General features: G+C 35.9%; 1 protein-coding gene across 16 annotated transcripts in view; it reads left to right on the top strand.

Moving 5' to 3' along the window:
* LRRIQ3 (leucine rich repeats and IQ motif containing 3) overlaps positions 1-19,109 on the top strand; it is a 139,804-nt gene that overhangs the window by 45,934 nt on the left and 74,761 nt on the right. For 4 of the 16 annotated variants that reach the window (XM_039327211.1, XM_039327220.1, XM_039327217.1 and 1 more), the window contains one exon: positions 2,508-8,918. The exons of 7 other annotated variants lie outside the window; for them this stretch is intronic. Coding sequence is in view for 4 of the 9 variants with exons in the window: in XM_039327217.1 (XP_039183151.1) it covers positions 2,508-2,550 (43 nt within the window). In the remaining 5 variants the exon portion in view is untranslated. Of the gene's footprint in view, positions 1-1,780; positions 2,467-2,507; positions 8,919-11,711; positions 12,156-19,109 lie in introns of those variants that run through there. 5 more of the 16 variants (XR_005554729.1, XM_039327216.1, XM_039327215.1 and 2 more) reach the window with 5 other exon arrangements.

Here is a 19,109-nt window from a genome sequence, read left to right as displayed (position 1 = left end):
CTTCACAGACTTGAGAAATGACTTAAGCTGTTTTATTGAAGACAAGAAAGAAGACATAGAGAAAATCTTATTTCCGAACAGGGGAATGAAGCTCTAGGTATTTGCATTGCAGGTTTAAATTGTAAGCTTCTTCCTACCATCTTTTTGAGGCAATGGATGTTCGAAAACTGGAGAATCCATTCCAACTTAATGGTTCTGTCTGGCAGAGAATCATTTGTTGCTGTCCTTCCAACCCCAGTCCTGGCCAAAGCTACAACAAAGAACCAGATCATTATTCCTTCTTGTTGGTGATGGTGAGGAAATAAGGCTAAGAAAAGGAAATAAGGCTAAGAAAACATATATATATATATATATATATATATATATATATATATATATGTTTTCTGAGGTTTTCGCGTGTGTTTGTATGTAGGTCTTTGGTTATTCAGGTTTTCTCCTGCGTCAAATTGGAAGTGTCTTGGCGACGTTTCGACGAAGTCCCATTCGTCATCTTCAGGCTGCTGTTTTCGGCTTCTTGCTTCCAGGAGCAATGTGTGATCGTAGCTGTTTCTTACTTTTAACTGCTAGTGGGGGTATGAACTGATTGGATGGGAGCTTGGCTGTGTTCTGATTGGGTGGAGGTATGTTCTGATTGGTTAGGGGCTTGGCTGTGCTCTGATTGGATGGGGGGTTGGCTGTGCTCTGATTGGATGGGGGAGTGTTCTGTTTGGGTGGGGGCTTTGTTGTGCTCGGGTTAGTCTGAGTTGCAGGGGGGTTTGAAATGGTGAGCTTCATTGCTGCTGTTTGGCTTTGTGTTCATGGTTGTGACTCGACCACAAACGCAACTACGAATGCAAAGCCAAACAACAGCAGTGAAGCTCACCATCTCAAATTTACCGTACGCTTTTTCTAATTCACCAAATATATGGAGAACATTTTTTCTCGCTTTCATAGTTAAATATTTAAAATCTATATTGTAATATATGTACATTATATGTTGAGCAAGTGTACATAATAGTCTGAGTATATAATGAGGAGTTAGTTATTTCCATGAAAGATAGAAGTACCTGTGGTGGAATTCATTTTGGTAAAGTGCTACATCTTTGACTGAAGAAAACGATCCCACACATATTTTACATGAAGGTTTACTCTTGCGTAGATAATTTTAGGCTTTGGATTCAGTGGTTTACAGAAGCTAATAACAATAGCCATATGCTTACCTTGGGAATAACTGCCATTTCACTGTAGTATTTTTTAAGGAAAAATTATGAAGGCATTATAATTTAATTATGCATATAACCAGCTAATGATTCTAATGATACATTTAAGAGGAGGAGAAGGAGGAGATTATATGGCAAACAATGAAAGCCCCATCATGTTTACTTCAGTCAGGCCTGATGGTTACTGTCATGTCTGAAACCCATTGTATTCTTTTTTCCCCTCTTCTTTCTTCTCTAAAAAGACACAGGAGATGTGAGAATATCTCCTTTGTGTTATCAGTCCCCAGAGAGATTACTAAATTATCATGAAAATATGCCGACAGTGGGCATGTTGGCTGATTCGATTCATTCAAAATCAATTCCCAGTTGACACAGAAATATAAGCTTTATTCAGTTAAGCAGTCCAGTTAAAGGAAAAGAAGGAAATCTGATTTTGCCTGCTATGTTTACCCTGAAAAAGTTTTTGATGAGATCAATAAAGGTGCATTATGCAAGCTAAGAATTTCACCATGTGCTGAAGGGCACATACTTTTCACAGATGATGTTTGTATTTATTTTCAGTGTAATTTTCCTTGTTCCAGGTAGTGATGTCCCAAATACCTCAGGATGTTGTCACGAGTCATCAAATCTAACCGTAATGGCCAGTGAGCAAGTCCTGTTGAACTCTGTGGGACTTATTTTAGAGTAGACATACCTGGGGTTGAGCTATAAACATTTATTACTACCTGCAGAGTTCAAACAGGCATTTTGCTTGAAAAGGAATCTCCAATTTCACCTCAAAGCACCAAAGACTTTAGTGTCTTTTTGACATTCCTCCAATATTTCATCTGAAAACAAATCTCTTCATTTTGCTTTGAACATCACTTTCAATGAGATTTTAGGACCAATCCTGTTTTTTTGAGATTCAGTATTATATATTATGTTCTTATTTAAAAACATGTAATATGATATAAAAGGATACAATCATGTCGTGTATTTTTAATCTTTGAATAATAAATTTACAGCAGAACTTTCCAGTAGATGGCAGCATCATTCAGTCTTTTTAAAAGGTGATACAGTGCTGAATAAAGGACAAAACAAAAATCTCATTTAATTGTGAAGGAAATGTTAATAGCTGTCCAGAAACATAGTCATTAAAATGCTGTTATAAAGGTATCCATGTTTGATGAAGCCACCAAATATTTGATTATTATTTGATTTTCCTATTAAGAAACACTTGGACAAATTGCAGGAAAATTTTGCTTGGCCCTTCTTGATAAAAATGAATCTTTGTTTGCCTGACTAGGCCTTTTCTTTCTTTTTAACCAGATGCAATATAACAAGGATGAACACAAAGGGACTAAGAATCTAGCTGATTTTTATAGATCAGATTTGCTTTAAAGATCGACCAGCAAGCTATGATGAATTGTTGTAGTTACCAACGGGAAGTATTTAATTCAGAGTCCATCGGAAAAATGGAATTTGAAAGATTCCTTTCCTTAAAGGGGAGAATATTTAAATAACTGAAATACAGCATTTTTTGTCTTTTCCCAGACTGCAACATTCTGCAAGCTTATGCTGCTTCTACTGTGAATTTCCATGCAATGAATTGTGGATGTGAAAAGGACTGATCACAAAGTAGAGCTTTCTAGTACAATCCGAGACAAAATAGAAATGTGTGTGCATAACACATTCTATTCCTTACACAAAAGCAGTAACACACTCTAGAAATATATGCCCTATGAAAATTGAAGGCAATGCTTTGGCTACCAGAAAGTCAAGAATAAATGGTTAAAAATCCTGTCATCTACAAATATAGTGTAACAAACAGATTTGTACCTCTTAGATCACAATCACCTCAGAATCAAATCTATGGCTAATAAACATATTCACACAATGAAAATCCAAGTTCTACCTCATAAGATTGGCCTCTGCAGTGAAAATGCAATTATTAATAACGCTATAAAGCTGAGAGTGGTTTTATTTTTGCTCATAGCAGTATTTCAGTCCACCTCACACTTTTGTTTTTCATGAAAAGAGCCAATAATGCTATGTAGTTTATGGTAGATAAGCCAGGATTTCACGTTTGAACTCTAGGATATATTAGAAATGAATTGACTTTTTTTTCCATTGCTGTATCTGGATATTTTCTCCAACCTTTTCTCCTCCTAAATCTAATTTTGGCTTTTAGCATACAATAACAGTTGTTGAAACGATTGAAAAACAAAATAGCAATCCTTTTATTATCCTTTGGGTAGAAAATCAGTCCAATTGTTTTCAACAATGAATGTTCTGGCATATTTTGGAAAGGCAATATGACTGTTTACCATGCACCTGTTCTTGGAAACACTGCTCAGAAACTATTGTTAGCATTAGGGCTGTGGCCTTGAGTGCGTAACATCCAGCAGTGTTGTAATTTGGTCATTGAAATTCCATATGTAATTACCCAGCAAAGGTGTGACTTGGAGACTTGCTTTATGCTTTACAAAGTATGCTTTTAAAAAAATATATTCTGGATTAGTCGCCTTCAGACCAACAAAAAGCTGTATTGCATTGCCAGCCTTTCAGTTTCCAAGAAGTCTTTGTTTCTATAGGACTTACACACCAGGTTCATTCTTCCTTTATCCTAGGGGTCTTCAAACTTGGCCCTTTTATGACTTGTGGACTTTAATTCCCAGAATTCCTCAGCCAGTGTGCCTGGCTGAGGAATTCTGGGAGATGAAGTCCATGAGTCATAAAAGGGCCAGGTTTGAAGACCCCTGCTTTATCCCTTTCTACATTTTCCTCCTTCAAATAGTAATTATCTTGTCAGATAAATAGTTCTTGAAAGCTGGCAACAATTTTTGGAAACCTTCAGCTAGGCTAATAAGAATATTGTTGCCTCTGTTTTTTTTAGAAAAAATCTTAGCCACCATAACATGATCACCATTTCATAACCAATTTTATTTATTCAGCACATCCATATGGGCTTTTTAAAAACCGTACAAAGTCCTTCCACTTGAAATGAAAAGATGTGAACTGGTACTGGTTAGATAGAAAACATTTTGTTATTACTTAGCTATGATTTTGGGGGGGCATAGTATTTTCCAACTCAGGTAGAACTGGTTGTCCACTGGTAGTTGGACATTTCATATGTGAAATGGTGGGGTTATTTTATAGCCTCATGTTACAAAGCAGCAGAAAATATAAAAGCAAATTAATTATCAATGTCAAATATTTGGAAGAGTATGGTTGGTGTGGAAGCACTGATTTAATCCCAGTGGCATTTTTGCTGCTTATTAGTTGAGCTCTGGGCATCCCAGTTCTGCATGTTGACAGCTCCAATTATGGGTGTTGCTAATGGGCTTGTGCTTGTGGCCTCCTAGCTCCCAATTCTCCTCCAGCACCTTTACAGAAATTTAAATAGGCAGTAAATGTATATTTATACAAATGAACACAAGTGACTCACTGTGAAAATAAACAGATGGGAAACTTGCTTCAAGGTCTGATATCAGCAGCATAGAGCCTGACATTTTAAAGGCAAGAACTCCTTGGTGAACCTACTTTTTCTCTGTAAAGTCAATAAAATATCACGACTATGTAGAGAGCTTATCAAATTGCTCAGCAAGAATTATATAAAGAAATACTCCAGCTAGTAATAAAATATATCATCTTTAAAGACTCTAAGGATGATGGCCAAACAGACCACTGTCATATATGCTGAATCCACAGTGGACAACCAGATACTTAGAGCAATTGGTGCAGGAGAATCCTAATTATATTTTCCAGTAACTGTTATGTCAAACAATCAGTATACTAAGAGATATATTGACTGCTTCCAGAGACACTGTAGTTGGGGTATAACTAAGTGGTCACAGATTGACTGTCCTTGATAAATTTGTCTAATTTTCTTCCAAGCTGGCAATTCTCCATCTTGTGTTAGGGAATGCCATCATTCAATTATGCACTTAGATTTCCTTTTGTGTGCCTCCACTCACCCCATATTCAAATTCACTAGATGCCTTTTGCCCTCACTTCTTGCTAATTTTAATGACATGACAACAACTAGGGTTATGCAGTGCTTTAGATTTAATGGGGAAAAATTGGGAAGGTGAACACAGCACCTGTTGCAGATTCACCAAAACAGCTCTATCAGTTTGTATTTATAGTTGAAGCAGAAATCTCCACACTGATAAACTGAAAAGATGTGGCTAATTAATGAGTCACACATAGTAGTTGCATTCATGCCCCCCACATGTTCTGAAGCAGCCTTTCCAGTCACAGAACAACTCTTAAGAAGCCCTTTGAAATAAGGGAGTTTAGTACCCCCAGCATTCAAATATATTTCTGTATATTTCCCTTTCCCAAACTGCTTTAATATACTTCTTGTCCTATAGTGCAGGGATCCCCAACCCCTGGTCTGCAGTCTGGTGCTGGTCTGCAACCTGTTGGGAACTGGACCGCGGAAGTGGTGGGCAACTGTGTGAGCGCATGAAGCTTTGTATGCATAAGCAGTGGGCATGCACGCAAAACCATCCCATCTCCCCACCAATGCCACTGCTGGTCCATGGAGCTGGAAAGGTTGTTAACCGATGCTATAGTGAACACTGTAACATACTGGGTTTCCCACATAAAGCTGTATTTAAAAACTTGATTAAATGATTAAGAATATGGGCTGCTTGTAATAGTATCAAAGTGATAATCAGTTGATTTTAAATTTATATCAATTGGTTTAAGCACCCGTACTATGCCCTAAGTTGAATGCAGACAAAAAAGTAGAAATATCACGCAAATATTATTAGTTTGTTTCTGTTGTTATTTAATATGTTGCTTCTCAAAGTATGTAAAGTATGCAAAACAATGCTAAAAGCTAAATATAGAAACAAACAAAGAGGAATAAATAAAACTAGGAGGCAAGGGGAAGAGAATCATCCACCATTCATATTAGAAAGTTTGGGTAAAGATACATAAACAAACAAACAAACATGCATGGGTTGGTTAAGGGTAATGAACTTCCACCCAGCTGATTTGGCTGTTCATGAACAAAGTGAACAAGATATGAGTTTCACATGAGAAAGTTTGATTAACTGATTAAGGACAATCAGCAGATCACTCAAAGAGAAATTGTTATCAAACTTAGCATTTCACAGAAATATGTGGATCGCATTATTGATATTTTCTGTTTTATTAAAATATCCCTATTACAACTAAAGTTATCTAAGTGGAGGTATTCATTGTCAAGCACCTTTGTGTATAAAACCACACTTTCCACCCAGATCGCAAATTTATCCAGGAAAATATTATCGACAAAACAAGATCAATAGCTACATTCTCTTTCCCATGGAAATCACCTAAGAGTGAAACAATCGCTAATGACATCAACTTTACTAATAATCTTGGAATTTCTTTTCACACTTCCCACCAAACAGTGTGAATGAAAATCTTACACCTTTGGGGGTTTAAATTAACGTCTTACGTAAAGTCTTTTTCTTAGTCCGAGGAGTGTATGCCATGCGTATATGTGACTAATCTCATGCTATAACTTTTGTCTTCTTCATCTCACGTGGCTCAACTTTCTTATTTTGTAACTGCTTGACAAAAGATTATTTCTAAAAAGCTTGAATGGCCTGGCTAATGTTTGTCCACATCTTTTCATGCTTAAAGTGAATCTTTTGCTGAACACAGAACAAAGTCATTCTAATTTTTGTTGTACAAAGTTTTTTTAAAATTTTTTTTCAAATTCATATGTTTTTTTCCTGTCTTTGCCCCATTTTTTTCTCCCATTTCCATATTCCATTCAAAGCAAGAACTCAGTGAGCTAATAATTGATCAGAATGAGCTTCATTGATGAAAACAGATTTGAACCTGAGTATTCTAGAATGACACTATAACACATAAATTCTGTAAGGCCCATCTGCCAATAGAAAATCACCATATTTTAATTTTAGTATATACACTGCTATAGAATTTTAGACACTCGTATCTCACTTCTTTCAAACCCGAACCCATGAATTCAGCAAACAGTTTTAGCCACATAACAATGGCTCCAGGAACTCATCCATAAACAGAGATAATAACACAGATCAAGTCTAATGGTGTTGTGAGAATTACTGCACATTATGGAGCACTCAGAATACACTACATATTTGCTACATGTTGCATTGCACATAGTGAGTTTGTGTCAGTATGGCAGCTGTCCAGCAGTAGTGGAATGGATCCAAATTCAGAGTATTGCACTTAGATCCCATTCAAGTTAATTTTCTTTTAAAGAATTGCATTTCAGATATGGTCCATATGGTTTTCATCAATTAGCAAGGAGGAAGGAAAGCAACAGTGCAGAATAGTGTGAATCTCTGAAAATTTCTCATCATAACTAAAAGTGCATCGCTAACATCTAAAAGTGACAACTTTTCATTATGATTGATATCTTTATGTTGAGCCTCATGGAATAGTTTGAACTTGTACTTTTGTTGCATTATTATAACTTAACACAATGTGCTTAAAGAAGCAAGAAATGAAACATTTCCCAATGTTCACATTATGGAGACCAGGTCATTGGAGGTGTAATGAAAGTTATTCTTGTGATATAAGGCTGTGTGATCAGGTGAATAATAGAACATTTCCTTATATATATTGCCTTGCTGAAAGCTGTCAATACTTTTAGATCATGAAAATGAAAAGACATACATTTTTCAAAAATGAAAAAAGTTGTGACTCATTTCTCAACCTAGCATTAATTCAGAGAAAATCAATAATGAAATATTATCAATTATTTGGGGGGACAACTAGTTCCATCTTTGGCTGTCTTCAGGCTATATTTCTTAAATGTTTTCTTACTCTGAAATTGGAGGAGGTGGCTTCAGGCTTACTGCACATTCAAAATCCAGGCCAAAAAATGATTTATAGCTTTTTAAAAGTGTTTGAAGGATGAGTCATGTGATCAATGGCATTTCCTATGAAAACAGTGGGTATTTGTATTCGCCCTTTAAGACTTCTTTAAATAAAAAGAAAAGTAGGCATCAGGTACTTTCACAACATGAATAAAAAAAAATGAAAATATAAGAAGACTTTTAAATACCATATCTCTGTATATCATACAAAAATGCCAAGAGGGATTTCAATTATAGCAAAGAGTGTCTGTCTGTCTACATAATCTATCTCCCCTAAAGAAGTATATAAAAATGCAAAAAAAATTAATAATACAAAGATTTGCTTTGAAAATATCAGTGACAAAGCTAAATACCACTCACGTACTGAGATGCTATTGTACTGCAAACCAGGTCATCTACCTGCGGGGCTGACTTTTGGTTACCCTTTTTGAATGTCTCCTATGATAGAAATACAAGCAATTCTCCTGCGTGCTCTGCTCTTTTGATCTGGAGCAAAGACTTTAAATTCTCACAACACTCTGTGGAATTCAGTGACAAAGATGTGCAAATGGCTACTTTGATTGTTTAAATATCAAAAATTGCGGGCCCATTTAGGACAGAACTGTGAAGAGATGGGCAGGGTTTTTGCACTTACAACATTGCTGTAGGCAACTGAGAATGCTGCTGTGAACTAAGGCGTCTCTTGGGCATCATCTTTGTAACAGATTTCAGAAGCTGAGGTAGTTTTGCATTTGTGTAATAAGAAAATGCCTGGGATATCCACAATAAATCAACAAGGCAATCAAAGCATCCTCTGTATAGATTTTATGGCTTCTTCAGTCTTATTTGATCTGTAGCTTGCTGTGGCATGAATTAAGTCAGGAGTCTTCAATCTCGGCCCTTTTATGACTCATGGACTTCAACTCCCAGAATTCCTCAGCCAGTGTGCCTGGCTGAGGAATTCTGGGAGTTGAAGTCCATAAGTCATAAAAGGGCCAAGTTTGAAGACCCCTGGATTAAGCTGATGAAGAAATGTCGTGCCCTGGAGACTCTTCCTCAGAATGAATAGTTGTAACTACATGATTAATCCCAATGAAAACAGAAAATGGCTTTACATCTGTTTATCTTTTTTCAAAGAGTAAAAACCTGGCCCTTTCCAGATGCTGCTAAATCAACTTTCAAAACTTTGGCATATCCAAAGATCAGAGTGGTAAATTGCAGTCCCTCTAAAATCTGGCAGGATAGAGGATTTTCACCCACGAGTAGACTGATTGGTCTGATTTCATGGTAGCAACCACCTTAAGTCATAAGTAACAAAGACCTTTCTTCTGTCTCTACTAATAGTAAATTTGGCTGAAAAAGTATTCCTTTTTCCTCTTGCTTTTTTTTTTCAAGCAATAAAACAAAACAGGAAGAAGCGCTGTGAATTGGAGAATCCTTATGAAACCATTCACTGTGAACAGACATTCAAGTTATAGTAATAAAACTAGGATTTTCCTTATTTTTAACACCTTTGCCTCCTTACATATAATGAAATACATTAATGTGTGCCTGTACATTCTTCAATCATTTGTTAGTTTAAAAAAATCAAGATGACAATCAAAACAATCAAAACCCTGGCCCTTTTTGGACTCATTAGATTCAGTCAGCTTCCGTAAAACTTTGTTTTGATTCAAAATAAGTGAGGGCTAAAAGTACTTCAATAGAAGGAGAAACTGACATCTGATTTTCAGCAATAGATGACTGACATGTGTAGATTGTCAACATCTGAGTTATTTTTAACAAAGAGGCAAACAAGAAAGCCTTTGATCAATATGCAAAGGTTTTGGAATTCTGTTTATAATTTTCCATTTCCAGGTGTTTTCCTCCCCTCTACCCTCATCTATCATTTTGAAATTAGTATGATTTTAAAATGTGATTATGTGTTCACATTTTAATGTACCAATGAATTTATTGATATGCTTTCTTATTGTTAATTTAGGTTAGCGTAATTAAGCTATTTTTAATCTGGTTCACAAGTCAGCAAAACCTGAAGTTTAGCCTAGTCGAATAAAGCACAACTCCCAATAACCCATAAAAAGAACCTTGAAGAGTCAATGAAGCATTTCTGCATAAGTTTTATGACAATTACTATTGTTAGCCTTTTTGGAAATGTTTCCGAGTCTTTTTTTTTTTTTTTTTTTTATAAAGCTTTTTCTTTTTCTCCTTGGAGTGAGGAATCATTGTTTCCCCTCTGCACGCTACATAAACCTCCACTGCAGCACACAACAGAATCATTGCTTGAAGTTCAACAGAAGTACCAAGAGCTTACGACTTCTCTCCCTTTTGCTTCTTAAAATTAGCGTTTGGCACAACAGTGGGCCGTTCCACTTCTGACATGGTTGTGCATGAAAGAAAAAGAAGTTAATTCCTTTTGATTTCCGCCAGTTAGTGTTAAACTTATGAGGCATGAAATCATCTAATTCTCAAGAATCCGGTTTCTGCAGAGCTCCCAACAGAAAACATTTCAGCATCAAACATATGGGCTTGTGTCTCACAAACCATAGGGACGTTTATTTACTGACACCTGGATTTGCTTGCCCTTGAAAGTATTCAGGATCTAAATTTTAAAGCTACAAGAATCATATTGGCTACAAATGAAATTGGTGGATGTCTTAATAATTACAAGGAATATACAAATGGCAAATCAAGAGAGTAAGTTGAATAACTTTCCCATATTGGATTTCCAAAAGAGACTTCTTAATGTTTTGAGAAATGTTGTGAAAAGAAACAAAGTTTATTCTTGTTTATATTTATTGTGGTAAAAGAGGAAGACACTCCTCTATATTTCCCTATCTCTACGCTTCTTTTCTTTACTATATTCTTATTTTTATTTCTTTTCTGTTTCTATTTTTATTTTTTCCTGGCCCTCTTACATCTTTCTTTTTTATTCTTTTATTTTTCTTAGTTGGTATTAGTTTTTATCTTTTTAATTGCAATGCTTAATACAATTATTATTTTAAAAAAAGAAAATTGAAGATATCAAAGGTAATATTTTCATGTTTTATTTGGGATCTTCAGTGTCTATGCTACCAGAATATGAGAGTTAGAGCAGATCAAAGAAACAGGTTTGGAGGCCTGTTATAAAAACCCAGTCCAATACCAATTAAAAAGAAAAACAAGAAATCCAAGAACAAACCAGCATGGTTGCACAAAGATCTCTCTGATAAACTGAAAGACAAAAAGGACAAGTACAAAAAATGAAAAGAGGGACACATAACTAAGGCAGAATAATAGCCCAAATCTGCAAAGATGAAGTCATGAAAGCTAAGGCTCAGAATGAACAAAGACAACAGTTTTAAATGTATTTATTATTTATTTACTTATTAAACCAATTTTTGTAGCCAAATTATAAACTAATATATAAATCAAATTGCATTGATTTAATTGAAACAATTACACCACCATATACAATACTTTGATATTTGCTGGAATTTCTTCAGCATTGTAACGCAGAGACAATTACCTTTGTCACAATTCTTGAGATTTTCTTGCTTTCTGAACGAAGGATCATTACCAAATAATGTAAGATGTTTTACTCCTTTGTTTTTGCTTAATATGTATGTTTTTTTTCTTGTGGAAGACCATCTTCACTTACTAATCAGTTTGTGTTTTAAAAAGAGTAATCTATTTTTTCCCACTTCAGAGCTGAAGATTCTAAACATCAGGATGACACCACAATGGGACCATCGTTATCTTGAGCAAATTTCAAGATGACATTACAATCCCTCTGAAATTAACTTTACACTGCAGTGTTATGAAGTGACATTCATTTTATTCTGGCAAAATGATGACATTAGCATCTAATTATCTTGAAGGGAATTCAGTATCAATCAACTTGTCTGTAATATGGCACAGCCTCCATTCTACCAGGTTTGAAGGTGGAGACCATCATGGTACAGGGGAATTAATACTTTTAACAAACCAGTCCTAAACATTTTTTCCTTGGATATTAATATGCTGAAATTTCAAAGTTATTAAGACTATGGGACTGACCCATTAACGCAGTGGTTCTCAATCTGTGTGTCGCGACCCCATTAGGGGTCGAACGACCATTTCACGGGGGTCGCCAAACAACGCAGTCCGCCATTTTTTCCCCTTTTCCTTAGCTGTGCTACTCCTGTGTGGGGCCCGCCGGGTGCCTTACTTCCCTTGGGCTGGGCCAGCTGGTGGTCGCCCTGTGCCATTGTTGCCCTTTGCCAGCTATGACTCGGCCGGCGCAGGGAGCAGCACCATGCATGCGTGACACTCCCGGGCAGGGAAAGTCCTCGACTTATGACTGGTTGGGTAGTCCTCGACTTACGAAAGGTTGAGAACCACTGCATTAATGTATCAGTCCATTTCATAATTATTAGTACGTATGTCATTCAATGGATTTTAACTTATTGTTTTATACATGATATAACTTCTGTCTGCATTAATGGAAATTAATGTGGATCTGAAATCAGATAGAAACTATTTCACACATTCAAACCACACATCCTTTTGATGTAGTATCAAATAGTAAGCTCTCTCTGTGTGAATACATTATTTCAACCAATAGAACTTCCAAATCAAATCAGGCAAGATGCTGTCTGTTGGGACAGTTTTCTCAACCTCATTAATTTTCGGAGGAATAGAGTTCAACTTCTAGCACTTGTTGGGACATTCTACACATTCAGCTCTGAGCCATAAACTGATGAGATATGATGTCAAGTGTGTGTGTTTTGTACGGATAAAAAAAAGTGGAATCTAAATGATTCCCACTTTATAAGTCCTAATTTGCACTGGTCAGCACTGAAGGGAAGTGATCTTTTCTAGTTAATAAATAACCAAGTCTCTACAAAATACCTAAGATTAAAATTGCCCAGCAAAAAGTTGGGACATAAGTTACTTGGTCCTTTCCCTATAGTCAGAATCATGAGTACTGTCACGGTTGAATTAAAGCTCCCACGGCTTTTAGGGAAGGGTCACCCTGTTTTCCATTGTACTTTGTTAAAGCCTGTTACAGAACTATCCTTGAGACTCATTCCCAAGAAGGGACCTGGTCCCATTCTTGTAGAAAGAGAATCTGGTCCCATTCTTGTAGAAAGAGAAACCCACTATGAGATAAAGTGCATTCTTGATTCTGGTCACAGGTGTCAAACTTGCCACATCATGTGACGTGTCACAACATATTGCAACTTTTTTCACATTGCCAGAGCTGGGGTGTGCTCTGAGAAGGTTACAAAATAAAATTTGAATAAGGAAAGGAAAGAAGAGATGGAGATGGCTTGGGAACCTGATACATATGTGGGTAGCAAGGAATGCATGGGGCAAGGATATGTGCAATTATAGCACTGTCCCCCCTTTTTTTATATATGTCACAAGCATATTAAAAAGGAGCTGGACTTTGATGCACAACTCCGCCTATCATCTTCACTTTTCTGACTCCTTAATGGACACCACTGGTAGCTATTTTAATAGAATCTTACAGTTTCATAACATGTTTTTTGAAGGATTTTCATAGCCCTAAAAAAAAAAACCACCCTCCATTGCTGACGTTATATGGACACATGCACTTAATTTTCTTGGCAGCAATATGGAAGTGGTTAGATGCACTGAGGTTAAAAGTTCTGCTAATTAGGCATTCTAATTTTGATTTTTACATAAAAGGCTACTCATTTGTTTATTTTTAGTAACTTCATAAATATATAAAGAAAACTAAAGGAAGATATTTTTGAAAACCTCTCAAAACTACTAGATGCACACTTCTGCCAAAGACAAGAAATTTTAATTATAAAATGATGATATGTGTTTTGTTGTTTCTGTGCATATTCTATGACACAACTATTTTTTAGTACTGTAAACAAATCTGTTGACTTAATAGGAAGACATGGGGCCAACCTAAGCCTTGCAGTCTCAGTCTAATTTACAATAAAACTAAGAATAACTATTGAGTCAGATTGCAATTTGTCCCCTTCCTTCACTGTCTTCTTAAGCTTCCTCCTTTCGTTGGTTCAAAATTTCTCATTATGTGCAAACCAAGAAATCATGGTTTAATACTGAAATCTCACATTTGTAATTACAACCTGTATCAGCCTTGAACTAAGGAGAAACTTCCTGACAGTTAGAATAATTAACCAGTGGAACAACTTGCCTCCAGAAGCAGTGAATGCTCCAACACTGGAAGTTTTCAAGAAGAGACTGGACAGCCATTTGTCTGAAATAGTATAGGGTTTCCTGCCTAAGCAGGGGGTTGGACTAGATAACCTCCAAGGTCCCTTCCAACTTTATTATTATTATTATTACAATGTCTTGAAAGCTAAACAAAAGAAGTTTGAAAGCATATATTTTTATGTGGCTGAAAGTGGTATGAGTTACAGCAAGGACAACTCAATAAGCAAAAGCTTTTGTAGAAAGCTTCTGAGAGGTCTCTAATGACAGCCAATGTAGATGGCCTTCACAAGGAAGTTCTTCATTTTTTTCTCCATAATGGCAATCTTGTGAGATACGCTGAGTTGAAAGAAACTAAATGACCCAAAGCATTCAATGAATTTCTGTAGCAAATGGCCTTAAACCTGGTCCTCTATGGTCCTAATCCAACATCTTAACCACTCTGAGGTCTTTTATAAAACGAAAGTCCTCTGGGAAAAGGAAAACCAAAGGGGACTTTAAAGAGGGAGGCATGAGTGAGCACATCATCCTTCTTTAATATTTCCCTCAGCATTTTGGCTTCCCTTGCATTTTTCTTGGAATAAAATAGAATAGGTTAATTACGCTGCAGATTTTGTAGGTAATTTGTTTCTGAATTAAAAGGTTGTTGAAAGAAGCCCAAGAATGCTAATATGGTGTGGTTTAAGGGAAAAGAGGCATTTAGAATTGATGAGAATCTAAATGTCAGGAGAGCTGGGGGATGAGATGATTGTGTATGTTCTCCAGGAAAAGCTGACATGATTTGTATCGTGAAATGTGGCTTTGGTGAAATGACAAGCTGAATCTGTTATACATGTGCCCAGCTTGGTACTGTATTTAGTACCTAGCAATAGAATTCAGAGAAGGAACAAGGTGTTGTGGTTATCTGTCTTACTAGAAAAGCACCTCTTGGAAACAGAATGTAAAGATTTATTCTTGGTTTTAAGCCACAAAGCCAGATTTTGTTGGTACAACATCCACCCTGCTTCCCATTATCTTATCTGCTTAAGCTGGAGTAGTTTTGAATTTCTTTATAGAGGTTGCCTACACAAATTCATACTGTGACTGAATGGCTGTAAGGACAGCCAATTTGGGCTGTTTCACTACTACTATAGAGTAGATTCGAAGTAAGTTAGTATTAGTGGACCAACATCCATCCACTCTTACTACAATTCCCCAGTTCTTTTATACGGTACCATAATATCTCCAAAGCATTTATAAGATTATTCTAGGAAGCCCAAATAAATGAAATTCAGCTTTTGTTCCCCCCCTCAAAAAAAACCCCTTCGCCCATATTTCAATTATTCTATAAAATGAGGACAGTGCTTAAAAAAGTGTAGAGGAGGAGCAAAGAAGACCTGATTAATGAAGCACAAGGCTTTGATGATTTGTTTGTATATTTTCAACAATCTACTGTGTGAAACCTGAGATCTCAAGCCACCAGTTAGATAGGATGACGGAACTGATTTGATATGGTACAAGGATTGCTAAATTTTATATTTCTAGGCTTAGGATGTAGACGGTATTAGGCAAATGTTGCTGTTGGTTGATTAAGTATGTCTGTGATCTACCTGTTTTATAATTACTTTAGGCTATCTGTATATGTTGGAATTTCTGCAGACTTTGAGCTTTTATTATAATAGCAGAAAAGCTTATCTTAATTCATATGGTCAAAAGACTCAACAGGACAGGAAGATCTGAAGCATCTTCCTTTCCCTTTTTCTTTACTCGAATTGAAGAAGAAAGTCATGGATAGAAGAACTAAAAATGTCCCAGCTAGACAGTCTAAGTAAGATTATTAGGAGAAGGCAGCCTAATTAATTATCTTTTATTGGGAACTCTGGGCAGAAGAGGTCCACCAGTGAAGTTTTAAATTGTCTACCCTCCTAGTTTGTAGCAATAAATTCTTGCTACAATTGCTAAGATGTATGGAATCCAAGAGAAAATCAAATGCCCTAGAGATCTTTTTGCAGATGATAAAGAAAGCAGTTAAGCCAAGGCCATAGTTAGGCTTCTGGAATGAATTCACAATATTACTTCTGATGGCTCTGGGGTGGGTAGTGAGGCTGAGCCAAAGTTTAATAAATTAATTTTTACTGTAGCAGTACCTCTTCTGAGACTCACTGAAAACTGAAAAAGAAGGGCTGCTTTAATGAATGGCAGAGAGATAGAGTGTTCATGTAAAGCCTGAAACATGCTTTTCAAATCATAGAGTTGTTGGAAATTGGATGATATATACATTTAAATAGATAGATACATAAATAAACAATGAATTATTTTTTAAGCACAGTGCTGGGGTCTGGGAAACAGAGAGAAATATAAATAATAACCAGTGAATTCTTGGTAGTCACAGTGTCTCTTGTAGCTATCTCTTCAGAGTCAGTTCAACTCTTCACAGTTTTCCTGAACTTTATGTAGGTAAAGGATTATGCATACTTGGGAACAACTGGATGGAACTCATCTGGGCTCCTGGGATCATACAGGCAGGGTTGCATTGTTTGTGTAATGTGTAATATATATATATATATATATATATATGATCCTGAAGGGTTGGCTCTGCTTTAGAGTCAGTTTTGATTCTTGATGATTGCCTGAACAAACCACTACAGTTTTCTTGGAAAGATTTTTCAGAAGTGGTTTGCCATTGCCTGCTTCCCAGGGTTGAGAAAGAATGACCAGCTCAAGGTCAACCAATTGGCTCCATGCTTAAGGCAGGACTAGAAGTCACAGACTTATATTTCATAGTCTGATAGCTTAATCACTACACCAATGCTGGCTTTTAATTCCATTGAATTGAAATTTTTGGTATGCAAAGAATTCTACAAGGAAATAGTGTTTATAATTTTTAAGATTGAATATCACAAGTCAAGGTGACTAGAATGATGCAAGAAATAGCGTACAGTGGGTTGTTGTTGGTAAGATGCAGAAAACCTTTACCCAATTTTTAGTATTCCCATTGGGTGGCCAGATAATCAGGAGATCATATGTCAAGGCAGCTCTTAGGCAGCAAAGAGCTTAGCAAGAGATTCTGTCTCTAATCTACTGTACCACAGAGAACTTCATCTATAATTTTATTTACAATATGGAAAATAAAATTGCAGTCTGCAAAGTGTTTCTGTTTACTAAAATCAATTTATGTAAGATTTTTCCTATAATGTAAAATCCATGTCTGTGCTGACTAAGCCATGCTAGATTTCTTATCCATAAAATGTAGACTTGTTTCTTTATGTTTTGTGCCATAATTCCAATATCTGTGCCATGTTATATAATATTACTACTATTTCATTGACTGGGTTCACACATGTTATGTCATGATTTGTTTAAATACAGGTAGTCCTTGTTTAACATCTACTTGTTTAGTGACCATTTAAAGTTGTGATGGCATTGAACAAGAGGTACTTATGATGGGGCCTAATAGTTGCAGCCATTGCAGTGCCCTGCAGTCACGTGATCACCATCTGCTACCTTCACTGTTGGTCTTCAACAAGCAAAATCAATGGTGAAACCAGTAGGAGGTAGCAAATTATGATTGTGTGCTTGCGGGATGTTGTGATCATGTTGGATTTGCCTGACAGCCACTGGGACTGCTGGACAGCTGTCAAAACATGACACTGTGTCTTACAATTGCATCACTTTCTAACAAAGTTCCTAGTCCCAAATTACTGTTGTAAGTGAGGATCATCTATATAGCTTTTTATACAAGTCCCAATTGGTTGGATTTTTATATTTTGCTATACCTCAAATTGTAAATTATGTTAACCACAATTGCCTATATTCCTACAGTGGGCTTCACAAAAACAAAATCAGCATGAAGTACAAACCAGCTGCTGTCTTTTCTAATAATTGATTATTTAACTCCCTTCTGTCCAGCCAATGTTTCTCCAGGCCAAATGTTATGTTTGAAAACTAACTCAACCCTATGTCTTAATATAAATGCTACTGATTATTAATTTGTATGTAAAATAAGGTTGTTCACTTTATTAATGAATAGTATCGGTTATCAGACCTTTAGCACAATGTTTATTTATTTAGAAGAATGTTATCAATGTACTGCTTGGATTTTCACAGAGGTAGACTTATCAGTATTCAAAGTGAGACTGTGAAACAAACATCAAATTTAATTGTGTTAACCAGACTTCAAAACTATAATCTGTATACAACAGTTAATGCTTTCATTACTTATCAATTCACTTATAATTATGCTATAAACTCCAAAAAAGTTAAGCACTTAGCAAATAAGAGTAGATTTTTCTTGACTGTTTACACATTGACTAAAGAATAAATATAGACTTGGGAGAAAGAATAAATGTTTAGTTTTAATAATTAAGTATTATTGCTGTGATTCCATTCATTGCTTAGCTGCATTCCCTATATTGCTGCCTGTCTGTTCCTATACTTGTTTATTTCATTAGTTGGTGGTTTGATGTGATATTCAGAATATTTTTGAAATTCTCAGTCATGTTTTAACCCTTTTTCTTCCTGAAAAGAGTCAACAATACTCTGATAATGGAATTGTGATTGTTTTCCTTGCCAATCCTAAAGATGCTTATACTTGGAAAGGAAATTTTTGTGAAATTTGTAAAAACCCAGTTAAGACTGAAGGGTAACCACATTTTAGTTTACAACTTGGTTACCTTCAGATTAGCAGTCAAAAATAAATATTACACAGATATCTATGTCTAAACAAGGCTGTCACAGTTGCATGCAGATTGACCTTGTTTTTGAAGGGCACAAAAATCTAATAATAGCAAGAATGATTAGAAACCAAAAGGACTAGATCAATTATGGAAATTATATTTATTCCTTGAATAGCTGTTTTGATGCATAATTAGTTCAATAAAACATAGAACAAATAGGGATCGTTTTTTAATTCTCATCCCCAAATTAGAAA

This window comes from Crotalus tigris, unplaced genomic scaffold, assembly GCF_016545835.1.
Source record: "Crotalus tigris isolate CLP2741 ecotype Arizona unplaced genomic scaffold, ASM1654583v1 scf7180000024358.1859470, whole genome shotgun sequence".
In the NCBI taxonomy this organism is placed as follows: domain Eukaryota; kingdom Metazoa; phylum Chordata; class Lepidosauria; order Squamata; family Viperidae; genus Crotalus; species Crotalus tigris.
Note: the sequence above shows the minus strand (reverse complement) of the source record. Positions and strands in the feature narration are given on the sequence as shown.